This window comes from Cydia amplana, chromosome Z, assembly GCF_948474715.1.
Source record: "Cydia amplana chromosome Z, ilCydAmpl1.1, whole genome shotgun sequence".
NCBI classification, from domain to species: Eukaryota; Metazoa; Arthropoda; class Insecta; order Lepidoptera; family Tortricidae; genus Cydia; species Cydia amplana.
Genome location: NC_086096.1, coordinates 20541570 through 20556392, shown reverse-complemented (window position 1 = coordinate 20556392; position 14823 = coordinate 20541570). Strand labels below are relative to the sequence as shown.

Genomic DNA, 14823 nt, shown 5'->3' with positions numbered 1-14823 from the left:
TAAATCTCCTTTTCACAACGATAATGGAATAGCATTAACCAAAAAATTTTAAGTTTTGATTGTCCATCCTAACGTAGGGACGTTAGGATGGACAAGGATCGAACAAACCGTAAAATTGACAAATCGATTTGGTCGACTCAAAACCAAGTGACTTTAGTGACTACACGCCATACACGGTGCGGTTTGAACTAATGATACTTAAAAACTATAGAAGTTAATTCGATTTGGCCAAACCGGTCTGCAAACCGGTTTGGGTCTAAATCGGAGTCGACTTGTCCGGTTTGAAAATTTAGCGGTTTGACTCATCACTATAGGTACTTACTGTACTTTCTGAGTACGTATGAGAGTTGAAATAAATATTCCTTATTCAAAAAGTTATGACCTTAAATTGTTTTTATATTGTTGGTATGTTTTTATACGTATCATATACCTATATTACTGATATCAATTTATAAATGAAATAAATAAGGTCTTATTTTAAAAACAGATGAAATCTTATTTTTTTGGAATCGGTTTCCATAAAATAAATAGGACCTATCCTGTAAATTGATATACCTACTCGTACGCTGTAAAACTACACGGGCGAAGGCATACGATATAACATCGAAATGCCTGTCATAATTCTTCTACCAGCCACGTGCTCCGGCATAAATTCCGTCCATCTATGTACTATTGGACAATATTTTAGTTCAGTACTGAACATAACGGCCGAAGAATTCGACAAAGTTTATTCAAATTTACGAAATATTGCTGAACATAAAGAATGGTATAATCGTTAGCGAATGTGCTTCATGTATTAGATAGGTTAAATCTGCTACTGCTATCAAATGATATTCGATTGTTTGCATGGAAAAGCGGCCCTTTCACCAAATGTTTACTGTATTTTTTTTTATAAGAGATACCTAATAAGTTTTATTTTCTGCAAGTTTCAGCTTCCTATCTTTGTTATTATCTGAGATATGTTTTTATTCTTTCATTAAAAAATATCCCGCATTGGCTAATGCGAATTATGTAAACTTTTGGTACAGTAATCTATTATATAGATACTCAAATATTCTTTAAATAATATTTAATATTGCCAAAAAAGTCTTGGATAAATGTAGGAAATAAAACTTCAGTATTTTTCTCTTACAATGTAGAAATAAAAGATAATTCCTCATTCAAAAGCTCAAAAATTGGTTAGGTTTTTATGAGGACAACATGAAAGCATTATAATATATAATACCTACCGCATTGAGTTAAAATAGGTCAGCAGAGTTTCGATAAGTAAAGGATGGAAGGACGAGAAGGAAGATCGGTTAAAGTGAAAACTGGGCTCTAGGCGGGTCATCTCTGTACTGCAGGTATGGAGGAGATTTTTGTGATAATAAAAATTAAATACTTCAAAACATAAGTATACCTGACTTCCTGCAGGCACATCTACCTTTATTGTAAATCACTTTGTCAGCTCATTTAAGAATGCTGAGGTTTCTTTTTTGGTAGTCCATAAAGAAGTCCAAACACATCTTTTTTTCTCTTCCACCCCCAGTCACAGAAGTCAGGTTATTCGGGATTAGCTATTTGGTAAAATGACCATCTGAATCCAGAGTCTGTATCACAGCCTCTAAACGCATGGAAGAAGATCATGCCACTAAATTTGTCTATTCTGGACCAAGGGTATACACAAATTGATGAACAGCAATAACATTGTGAGCTGTTTCAACACCGAACTACAATTTATAATCTAATTGCATTTTTCATAATTCTTCCTAAATGTAACAATCACCACAGCATCCGTATCCATAGTTCTGATTGTTACATTAATAAGTCCATGCTGCACAGCATGAAATACGTGGAGAAGAAGCCTCGTATCAGCTCTTTCCCTTCGAGACTGGTGCATTTGAAAATGGCAAAATAATCAATATTTAGTGCTATCACTGCTTTTATTCTGGAAACCTTTTGTTACGATATTGATCACTAAGTGAAAACACTTATTTTCAATATCGCGCAGCTGATAGTTATTATCTACTCCTAAACTTTCGTGATCTAGGAGAGCCTGCCTTTCCATTCACTATCTAATTTTTGTTGATCAGCAGTTTTTGTTAAGCAAGGAAAGAGTTTTTAATTACTATAGCATTTAGTTCTTTTCATTCATAAGCTTGAACCTGACAGGGTTCAATAATGTCGATAAATTTAAAGATGAAGTCAGAGAATTCAAATCTGGCTTTCAACTGTCTAACTACTTTAGTGTGAAATTGTAAACACCCTTTTCTTACTTTATCTATTTCCTGTTTTGCTGTTGGGTCGTCTGGGTGTTATTTCTCAAAAGGTTGTTACGGATCTGGTTGCTTGTACCCCAACATCAATTTTACCCAGTGGCAGAAAATTACCCCAATGTTGATGGTTCACAGTATAGGGGTCTGAACCAGGGATGTTGCGGATGCCGATTTTTTGACATCCGCGGAAGCGGATGCGGATGCGGATTTTTAAAGGCTCACATCCGCGGATGCGGATGCGGATGCGGATGTCAAGATTAGGTACTTAGAAAACGTCAAATATTACATTTTTAGTATTTTTTTATTTAAAAAAAAGGAAACGTTTAGTATTTGAACAAGAATATAGGTGCGTTATATTTAATAAACAGTAACTTGGCCGACTTTTCTGGATCTAGACCAGTGTTTTTCAAAGTGTGGGTCGCGACCCCCAGGGGGGTCGCGGCACTTGTCCAAGGGGGTCGCGAAGTTCAGCTTTGAGAAAAACTTATGGAAAGCAATTTCATTTTTTAAACTTAAAAATAATCCAATCCTTTAAAATTTAAAGTTTAAAGGTCGTTAATGTACATATTAATAAAACAAATCATTACCTATCTGGTAAACTGTATTTTAAAAGTGAAGGTTTAACTGTATTCAGTGTGAAGAATGAGCTTGTTTCATTCTGACTCTTAATTTGTCAAACCGCGGTTTCTGCCGCGACACGCAGACAATTAAATCATTTTCCGAATTCAATCTATTTATTCCTTTTTTTTTTATGTATGTAAATATTAAAACTTTAATCACTCTGTATTCATAAGTTAACCAATCCGCAACTATTTTCTACAGTTGAGTTCCTTTTTTTGGTTTTGATATCGACCATTGATGAAAACGTAAGCTCGCATAAATATGAAGTAGCAAATGGGATCAAAACTTTAAGGGCTTTTTTGACAAACACTGACCAGTGGTTCCTTTGTTATAGGTACTAGATAGAAAAACGTAGAAACGGGGTTTGGGGGTCGCGAAAAATTTTAGTGGTCATAAAGGGCCGTGACACCATAAAGTTTGAAAAACACTGATCTAGACGATTTCGTTATAGGTAATTACGAAATGACCTAGCACTTACGCCGCCGCTAAGACGTTCCTGTACCGACTTGTTCGACATCCGCATCCGCATAAGCTCCGCATCGGTTTTATGCGGATGCGAATGCGGATGTTGAAAATAATGCGGAAGTTCCGCGGTTGCGGATGCGGATGCGGATGTTCGCAACATCCCTGGTCTGAACTTCTGGCTTCAGCCGATGAAACAGAGTGAAATAATTTGTTGAAATCAGGAAGTACCTAGCCCTAATGAATATGATAAAAATACATGGTAATTTGTCATCAGGTAATCTTTCAACGTTTCAACACAAAGAATTTCATCTATAGTTTTAGAAGGTTCGTCAGATGCCTCTTCGGTGAAGTAAGGGATCTGTGCAAGTAGTTGTTGTAGGAGCCCATCTACACTTTGTTTTAGTGACAACCACATTTTATTTGCAAAACTAAACTGCAAAACTGGATGTCAACACCAAAAAAAATTCAATCAGCTTTTTTGCCTTTATATTACGCAAGGTATCTTGAAAGGATTTTGGTAGGTGTAGGTAAGCCATTTGATGCCACTAAGTGAATTCTGAGGCAGAAGCATTTAAAGCATGCAATGCTAGGTAATTCATCTTTTATACGCGAGAACATGGAATTATGTAGGTACATATGCCAACCGTTGAATTAGTGGTATCAGATGAAAATCCCATTAAATTACGATAGGGAATATTTTTACTTTCCACACATTATTTTAAACACTCAAACAAGTTTTTTGCAGTACTGGACTCGGTTTCCATTATAACAAGAAATTATATCTTTCTACAGATTCTATACATATTATAAATGTAAGACTATTGGCATTTGGCACACTGTTTTTTCAGTAAATTTATATTATCAGAAGTTTCATCCATGATTAGATGCATTCATTTATTCAGGTATTTATCCAATTTATCCACTCGGGTATCCACCATGTAAATACCTACCTAATACCTATCTACCCGGTATTTACCCAAATGGGCGGGTGGATACTTTTTACTATGGCTATGTAGGATGAGAGTTATAAAAATGAAAACAATGTGTGTAAATATAGTCCGTCAACCAAATCTTGTCAGTAGCAATGTAAAGCAAACTAAAGTAGGGCAACACTCAAAGAGCAGTATTGCGCTAAGAAAAGCAGCAATGTACATCGAACCAACAGTTTTTTTTTCCGCTGAGCGCGCCCTGCGTACGTCAATTCAAATTGTCACTCGCAGTTTATTGAAAAAAATTGAAACATGGACGGACAATTTAAAAGCGATGTTAAAACAATGTTAATCAAAATTATGAACAAATTTGAAGATATCAAAAACTATCCCTATCGTAGTGCTTATATTCTCTTTGTTCCCTATCTATGTCTTGTAAGTTTACTAAAATAAAATCATATCAAAATGCAGATAATTAGATAGTGCATATATTTGTTATTTACAATATAATATGCCACTTGTTAATGTAAATTAGTGTACTGTTCTGGATGAATATGACATACCTGTGTAATTTTTTTGATTGGTATATATTGTACAATATACATATTAAAAATAAAACAACTGATATTTGGGTGTTTATTTAATTTAAAGGTAAATAAGATAAGGGTCACTTTTCGACTTGGTTGCGTTGTACACGTACATAAACCGCCATAGGTAAGTATTGTCTGAAAAGATACTACCTACTACGAACGCCTTATATTGGGCAAGATTTAATCCTGCAACAAACATGTATGGATTAGGTAGATATTGCGAAAGAACGGCGATATAATCAAGGCTCTTAATACTGTTTAAAAGGTTTACCTTTGTAAATAGTCACAACTGATTGCTGAAAATATTAGACATGTGGGCCTATGGACGGTTTCCAGGACACAATTTATGGTCTTGTTGGATAGATTTAGGCATACGTTTTAATTTTATTTATGCTTTTTAACCCTAAAACAAAAAAACTGAACATAATCTTAAAAGTTCGAAAGAGTTCTTCCAATACTTGTCATAACCTCAATTTTTAGTAATGTTTACTATCAACGAGCATGATTGTACATTGTAGGCCCCTTAGCTTTGGTTATTCTTATTTAATGTATTGGTATTTAATGGTGACAGCAGAAATATCTCTTGAAACAGAAACGATTCAGAATGAAAACCAAATGAAAACAAATAAGGTGACGGCTGTCATTCACGATCCACATTCCACAGATAAAACACAGATGACACGCGTTTTGGAATTATTTGAACACAGTGTTGCTAACCCGCGATTTTTCAAATTTGCCGCCTTTTACTACTGACAAGATTTGGTTGACGGACTTTAGTTACGAGTAGGTATATTTGAATAATGTGTAGGCACCATCAAGGAAACAGTCTCTTTAGGTGTTTTTTCGCTGTAGGTACAGGATTTATTACAGGATTTATTAAAAGTAAGCGTGAGCGAGATGACTATGCGGATGATATATATATATATATATATATATATATGATTATCGCGGATATCATGTTTTTGAATTTTGATTATTCGTAGGTTTTAACAAAATAAACAGGAATCGATGAGTTCGATCAAAAATATAATGGCACATTTTTAAAAGCAATTTTTATATTGTTTTTTAACCGCCTTCAAAAAAAAAGGAGGTTCTCAGTTTGACCCGTATGTATGTATGTATGTATATTTGTTCGCGATTATCTCGCGTTTGGCTGAACCGATTTTGATGCGGTTTTCAGAAAAGTGTTTCTTACATTCTGGAGAAGGTTTTAGTATACATAGATCTGAGCTGATGCTGAACCCTGGCTGTACCTAGTGGAACTCAGGTTTGGTGCAACATAGGCTCACGCTGTTTTGGTCATCCGACACGCCTTGATGAGCACTTGGGAGAGCAGTACCCAAGATAGAGCTGATGCTGAACGCTGGATGTACCTAGTGGAACTCGGGATGTACCTAGTGGAACTCAGGTTTGGTGCAACATAGGCCCACGCTATTTTGGTCATCCGTCTCATCTTGATGAGCACTTGGGAGAGCAGTACCCAAGATAGAGCTGATGCTGAACCCTGGCTGTACCTAGTGGAACTCAGGTTTGGTGCAACATAGGCCAACGCTATTTTGACCATCCGTCACATCTTGATGAGCACTTGGGAGAGCAGTACCCAAGATAGAGCTGATTCACCAAACCACCCTGGCTGGCAGGGTTCACCCTGGCTGTACCTAGTGGAACTCAGGTTTGGTGCAACATAGGCCCACGCTATTTTGGTCATCCGTCACATCTTGATGAGCACTTGGGAGAGCAGTACCCAAGATAGAGCTGATGCTGAACCCTGGCTGTACTTAGTGGAACTCAGGTTTGGTGCAACATAGGCCCAAATATTTTGGTCATCTATCACATCATGATCAGCACTTGGGAGAGCAGTACCCAAGATTGAGCTGATGCTGAACCCTGGCTGTACCTTTTTTTTTTGTTGTCGATGTGGGAATGCTGTTACGCATCGTCCCTCTGGCCCCGACGTCGGTCCATAATGGGGGGTATGTGGGACTCTCACCTCCCAGCTCTTTTCAGTAATGAAAAAAGGGGAGGAGCCTACCCACTAAACCCACACCGGCGTTTCCCACAATATGCCGTTTGGGGAGGCGTCCTGGGATCGCGAACATTCTACCAGGACGGCCCTGGCTGTACCTAGTGGAACTCAGGTTTGGTGCAACATAGGCCAACGCTATTTTGGCCATCCGTCACATCTTGATGAGCACTTGGGAGAGCAGTACCCAAGATAGAGCTGATGCTGAACCCTGGCTGTACCTAGTGGAACTCAGGTTTGGTGCAACATAGGCCCACGCCATTTTGGTAATCTGTCACATCTTGATGAGCACTTGGGAGAGCAATACCCAAGATAGAGCTGATGCTGAACCCTTGCTGTACCGAGTGGAACTTAAGTTTGGTGCAACATAGGCACACTTTGTTTTGGTTAACCGACTTGTCGTCGTGTGCCTATGTTGCAGAGTTCCACTGGGTGGGTCGATGAACTTTTTTCTAACTGCCTATAAAAAAAGGACGTTCTCAGTTTGACCCGTATATATGAATGTACGCATGTATGTGTGTATGTTTGTTCGTGATTATCTCGCGCATCAAAATCGGTTCAGCCAATTTGATGCGGTTTTCAGAAAAGTGTTTGTTACATTCTGGAGAAGAAAATTAATAATCATCCGGGTAATTACTTAGTTTTTGAAGGCGGTGCCAAACCAACAAAAACAGTCTTTACTACCAATCAGAAAAAAAATAAGAGTACGTAGTACTTACAAGAACTAAATTAATGAGCAAACTAAGTATGTCTTTATAATGCAAGTAAGTGCAGCGTTCTTCGTTGTCTAAAATATCGGTTCTCAAAAATTTTGGTTTGGCACCGACTTCAAAAACTAAGTAATTACCCGGATGATTATTAATTTTCTTATTATTAGGTATTAATTACTTTTTGGCAAAAATTTGCTTTACGACGGGATAGGGACTGGACACGTAAAGGGGTGCCATATAAAAATTATTTTGTACTTTTCAGTGGGTTGGTTTTTTGAAGGCGGTTCCCTTTTTTAGGGTTCCGTAGCCAAATGGCAAAAAACGGAACCCTTATTTAGGGTTCCGTAGCCAAATGGCAAAAAACGGAACCCTTATTTAGGGTTCCGTAGCCAAATGGCAAAAAACGGAACCCTTATAGATTCGTCATGTCTGTCTGTCTGTCTGTCCGTCTGTCCGTCTGTCTGTCCGTCCGTATGTCACAGCCACTTTTCTCCGAAACTATAAGAACTATACTGTTGAAACTTGGTAAGTAGATGTATTCTGTGAACCGCATTAAGATTTTCACACAAAAATAGAAAAAAAACAATAAATTTTTGGGGTTCCCCATACTTCGAACTGAAACTCAAAAATTTTTTTTTCATCAAACCCATACGTGTGGGGTATCTATGGATAGGTCTTCAAAAATGATATTGAGGTTCCTAATATCATTTTTTTCTAAACTGAATAGTTTGCGCGAGAGACACTTCCAAAGTGGTAAAATGTGTGTCCCCCCCCCTGTAACTTCTAAAATAAGAGAATGATAAAACTAAAAAAAATATATGATGTACATTACCATGTAAACTTCCACCGAAAATTGGTTTGAACGAGATCTAGTAAGTAGTTTTTTTTTATACGTCATAAATCGCCTAAATACGGAACCCTTCATGGGCGAGTCCGACTCGCACTTGGCCGCTTTTTTTGTTTTGAGATTCATCGACATACAAATACTGCGAATTTTTTGGAAGTCCGACAACAATAAATGTATTATACATGTACGAGAGAATTCTGATTGTAGTTACTTACGACCTTCTGAGGAGCGCCAGGAAGAAGCTCTATGGCGTGCGTGCAGCGAAGTAATATGGCGGTGCGCGGGCGGCATGACCCCTCCGCAGACGGGTCAGCCAAAGGCAGTGGTGGCACTGCCATCAGATATGACGTACGTGCAACACAGCTCGACCTACTATCAAGATGGAGTTACCGAAAAGGTAATAGCATCGGACTTAAGTATCAGTTTGCGATCTGCAAAACGGTTAGTAGGCCAATCAAATTAGAAAAGAAAAACAAGCTGTAAATCATTTTAATACTTTCATTTGGTCCTAAATGCCTGTAATCCCAGTCTGTGCAATCCCAGGAGGTGTGCATAAATTTTGGGAGCCTTGCTGGGAGATACATTTTATCTTGGCATATGTAGTTTTTCAGGAGAAGATTTCAATGTATTTAGAACCAAAATGTATAGAAGCCATTGCCTATAAATTAAGCATTGTGTCTTCTACCCGCCGCGTAAGAAAAATAGCTTATTGCCCGCCCAAAAACACGATCTTCATAATACTTATAATAATAATTTTACTACTTATTTTCGCCCCGCAAGCTGCACTTATTTGAATTCACCAATTTGGAGGATGTCCAGATTTTTATGAAGAGGTATTTATACTTGGTAGGTAAGCACTTAATTTGTAAAACAATAATTTTAGGTATGGTAGACCACATAAAATCAACTATGGGGCTCTTTTTTTAAACGCGTATAACAAGAGCTCCCGTCATCTAGTGATGAAAGGCTTGAGCTACTTTTGGAGAATAAAACGAAACATATTAGGCGTGCCGAACAGTCGTATTCAAGAAATTACTAACGATATGGCCGCATTACAATACCCCATAGCGTCGCTGTGCCTACAAAAGTCGCTATGTGATTTTTGTCGGTTTTTAGGTTTTAATGCCATTTTGAACCTTATTTCTATACGCATATGCTCCAAAAATAGCGTGGAGCTTATTTCAATATTTAAGGATTTAACAAATGTAGGTATGTGATACCTAATAGAAATATGTAATAATGTTAACGCAATGTAATTTATAACGTGAACATTTACCTATACAATTTAGAAACACAACACCAGACTGAATCACTCAACAGCAACATTAACACCCAGTGACGAAATGCAGTGGCAATTCAATGAACAAACGGGCTCCAAACAGAGCAGAGAGAGTTTTTTTTAATAACAAGGACGATGAAGTGTCAATTAAACCAAGAAAAAAATGAAAATTTAGAAAATGAGGCCGTTAAGTAATAGTTATTTGTACAACAAGAGATCAAAGTTTGATATTTCTTCGAGTGCTTATTTGAGTCCCGTGCAAGCGAAAGATTTTATTTATGATAGATTCACGATATACAACATTAGTGGAAGTTTCGAAGCAACGCCGTAAGTTGAGAGACAAGCCTTGTAATCATGGAGCAGCTGAAATATCTGTCAGAAGTTGTTCATGTGCTGCTGTAAAAAGGCTGTAAATGACAAGATCCGGAATGATACATTTGAGTATTTTTGGCAATTATCGACATGGGGCGCTAAGAAAAATCATACACAAATGTTTCAAGTATAAAACATATTGCCACTTGCGTAGACGAAAATCTTCCACAGGTGTACATCAAAAGTCTTTTGGATTTGATTGCTATTTACCAGGCTCAAATGGCATGAGATGAGATGTTTCTAGCTATATTTGATTTAAAAAACATATACCTTACAGCTATGGATTCGTTCTACTTGTGACCTTATTGAATCAGATGATATAGGTAGCAAGAAAATTCGAAGAGTAGATCGTAACACCTCTGATAATTTAGCGATATTAACTAAACCACTCAAATTTGAGTCTGTTAATAAGTGGCTGGAATATATACCTACCGAAAGTACCAAGTCACTACTGTCGAGCAAAATATATTATGTAGAAGAGTCGTTTGAATCCTTTACTCGTATGCATACTGTGTATACTACTTGGTGCCAAGAACAAAACAAGTATGCTGCTGGGAGAAATCAATTTAAAGAAATATTAGACGATAACAAAAGCCACATAAATACCGCTGTGACCCTTGTGTTGGCTACAATCAAGGAAATATTAATAGTACCTAGTATTAATAGTACCTAATACCTAGCTAAAATTAAAAAAAGTACGTAAACTATTCATTCGAGATTAAATTTTCAATATAGGTATCGACTTAAAAAAAATCTGTTTTATTGAACACCCGCATCATTTTATTAAATAACCATGTGACGATAAAGCACACAAATTGTATAAGGTCCTTAATAATTAAATCTAGCCATATACAAGTAAGACACTTAGAGGTTATTTATGACTCAAACCAAAATCGCTATGTAACATATTTATGAAAAAGTATTTTTTTCACGCTATTGAAACTAAAATATAATTTCAGGTAATTCCGTAATGTATGTTAAAGTGCAAATACTTTATTAAATTATACAACGGGACTTAATCGCGTATCTAAGTTTTAAGATTTACCTCCGACGTTTCGAGGACGGGTCTTCTCCGAGACCACGGGGACAACGCCGTCCTCGAAACGTCGGAGGTAAATCTTAAAACTTAGATACGCGATTAAGTCCCGTTGTATAATTTAATAATGTGTAAAAATCGTGAAAGTTTAAATCAGTGTTATGCAAATACTTTTGTCATAAAAATATTCATTTGTATATGTTCAATAATTATCGAAATAAACAGTTTTTTGTGTCTCCTGAAAAGTAGGTTAAAAACACATGGCGACTTTAGCACGCACAGCGACGATAGTTGCATTTATCCCGTTGACCTTATTTGTTTTATGCTAGTATTGAGACCCGACCAAGCCAGATTTGAACCAGCTGCGTAGCGAGTGGTTCAAATAGTGGAAACTTGAGCTTTGTGGGGTTTTCAAATCAAAGAACAAGGTAATTTAAAATGTATTAGTGTAGACAAATACAATCTAGTATCATACTTTTGCCGTAAACAATCTCTTCACGGTGGGTCATGCCTTTATGTTAAAAATAGTATTAAAGCTGTGAATGTACCTGAAATTGTTGACATGTCTAAAGAATTAGTATGCGAGCTATCAGCTGTTTACTTGGTAGATTTTAATATCATCTTTATTTGTTTATACCGTACCAACCTAATTGCTACTAAGGAGTTCCTGACCCACCTTGAATGTGTGCTCGATAAAGTCACTGAATTAAATAAAAATTACATCATTTTAGGTGATATGAATATTAATTGCATAGGAGAAAAAACCTTAGACTTTAAAAATCTGGAGGAGGTTTTGACGGCCCACGACTGTAGGAACGAAGTAACGTTTCCCACTCGCGTAAGTTCTAACTCATCCACTGCACTTGACCACGCATACACGAACGTGGATGTAGGCTCGATAACAACGTCTCCTGTCGTAACTAATATAGGTGATCACTTCGCAGTGCGTATAGAGGTGACAAGTAAGTGTACAAAACCTGTCACACAGCCACGATTATCCAGAAATTACTCCAAAATAAATCGCGACAATTTCATCTACACGATAGAATGTATAGAATGGACGAATTTTATATCAAATACTAGTTATACAGCTGAATTATTATCGGCTCAGTTAAATAATATTTTATCGAACAGAATAGACACTAGTTTTCCATTGAAAAAACACAGTCGCTCGAAAAATACCGAATCGTGGGTATCCCAAGAGATATTAAATATTAAAGCTTTACTATTCGACTGTCTTAATTTCGAACGTAAGTTCCCTTTAAATGATGCGTTAAACAAATGCATAGATAAGTTGAAAATCAAATATAATCACGCGATTCAACAAAGCAAAACGCAATTTTACTCAAATCAGATAGCCGCGTCACAGAGCTCGTGTAAAACTATGTGGCAAGTAGTAAATAAAGAAAGAGGAAAAAACATACGACCTCCTATCGACTTCACAGAACTCGTAGTAAACTCGCAGGGCGTAAAGTATAGCACTAAGAAAGAAGCGGTAGATGCCATGAACGCTAGATTCGTTGGTGCCGCGATAGCATGCGGAGCGCCCCGCGCTGACCTTGACCGAGTGCGCAATCAGCTGAGTGCAGTGCGTGCGCCGACTGACTGCTCCATAAGACTTACCCGTTTTACCTGCGCTGAAGTTTACAATATAATAACGGCCCGAATACCACATAAAACGAGTAAAGACGTATATGGACTGTCCATGGACTTGTTAAACACAATTGCCTCTACTATAACACCTGTTCTCACTCATATGTACAACTTATGTATTAAAGAAGGATCGTACCCTAAGTCTTTAAAAATTAGTAAGGTGTCGCCTCTTTTTAAAGGCAAAGGGAAAACAGAAAATATGGACGGGTACCGGCCAGTATCCATCATTCCGATTGTCGCTAAGGTGTTAGAAAATGGATTGTGTTGCCGACTTACAACGTTTTTAAACTCGACAAATGCAATTTCCGACCGCCAGTATGCTTACAGGTCCGGCCGCTGTACCACCGATCTAGCACGCGAAGTCGTACGCAGGGTCTTGGATGCTCTGGAGAGTAAACAGCAAGTAGCGATGCTCTGCTGTGACCTCTCCAAGGCTTTCGACGTGGCCGACCACAGCGTCATCGCGGCTAAGCTGAAACATTACGGCGTACGTGGAAATGCTCTTAGCCTCCTCACTGACGGACTGCGCGGCCGATCGCAGGTAGTCGTGGGAGATGGAGGGTTATCCAGGTCGGATCCGCTGACTACAACTATGGGTGTGGCCCAGGGATCGTCGATCTCGAACATACTGTTTTCCCTAATAATTAATGATCTCCCCGAAGCAAAAACGGCGGCCGATATCTTGATGTACGCCGATGATGTGGCGGGTATTGTAACGGCACCAGACGAGAATAGCCTGCAGACCCGGCTTAATGACGCAGCAGACCAGTTATCACGGTGGTTTCGTCTGAACGGCCTCGCGCTTAATATGACCAAAACGCATTTTATTCACTTCCACGTTGGAGGCCGTACACCGAGGTCCCTTAGGGTTCAGTCTGGTGGCGTATGCATGCAGCAAGTAGATATCATCACGTTCGTCGGTTTCGAAATCGATCGAAAACTATCGTGGGCCCCCCACATAGATAAACTTTGCGGGAAACTCGGTGGTGCTTGTTTCGCACTTCGCCGCCTGGCTCGAGTCGTGACGCGGCACGTAGTGCGAAACTGCTATTTCGCAACCATTCACTCACTCTTGCAGTATGGCACAGAGTTGTGGGGGCGCGCAGCGGACTGGCAACGCGCTTTCCGACTCCAAAAAAGAGCCGTGCGCGCGGTAATGCAGGTGTCTCAGGATACTTCCGTGAGGCCCTTCTTCAAAGAACTGGGCATACTGACTATGCCGTCGATATTAATACAACAGATTGCTATTTATGCCCACATTAATCTACACACTTATAAAAAACGCGCAGACTCAGCCCGTCCGCTCCGATACCCAAACAGGCTTCTGCCGGTTAAGCGACGACTTGCGAGATCAGGGAAGATAACACACATCATGTGTCCAACTGTGTACAACAAGCTGCCAGTAACTATAACCTCAGCTCCTTCTGTAGGTTGTTTTAAAAGAAGACTTAAAAGTTGGCTTCTCGAGCACACATTTTATAGTTTGGAAGAGTTTTTAAATGTTAAATTATAAATTAACGAATAGTTAAATAAATTTATTTTTACCTTTATTTAAATTTAATAAATTATAAATTATTTTATATACACAATTGACATGTAATATTATTAATATTATAAATAAAATGAATATGAATATGAATATGAATATATGTAAACTGCTGATAGTAAGTGTAACCCAAATATAACGCATAATAAACTCAATTTTAAAAGTTAAAAATTTAAACGGCAGTCACGGCAATCGCATAATATATGGCAATTCGATCAATCATGTATTTAACAGAATGCAGGTAGATTCTGTTTGCCTAAACATTATTTTGTTTCATTAATGTGAAGACGTTACTTATATTTATTTAAAAAAATCTGATATTGTCTTTATCGATAGGTACAAAATAAACCTGAATGAATATGACTTCGATTTTTGATACAGTCATTGTTTAAGTGATTGGTATATTAATTTAATCTGACAAATTTTGAGCTTTGTAACTGGTTTTCATCTGAGATAACTTGAGATAAGTACCTAAGAAATTATTATATTTCCAAAAT

General features: G+C 37.8%; 1 protein-coding gene across 3 annotated transcripts in view; it reads left to right on the top strand.

Moving 5' to 3' along the window:
• Positions 1–14823, top strand: part of LOC134660830 (inactive ubiquitin carboxyl-terminal hydrolase MINDY-4B) — a 125267-nt gene that overhangs the window by 13588 nt on the left and 96856 nt on the right. For 2 of the 3 annotated variants that reach the window (XM_063516659.1, XM_063516658.1), the window contains exons 4-5: positions 8648–8837; positions 9221–9286. In XM_063516659.1, the coding sequence (XP_063372729.1) occupies positions 8648–8837; positions 9221–9286 (256 nt within the window). The remainder of the gene's footprint in view (positions 1–8647; positions 8838–9220; positions 9287–14823) is intronic. The other variant, XM_063516660.1, reaches the window with a different exon arrangement.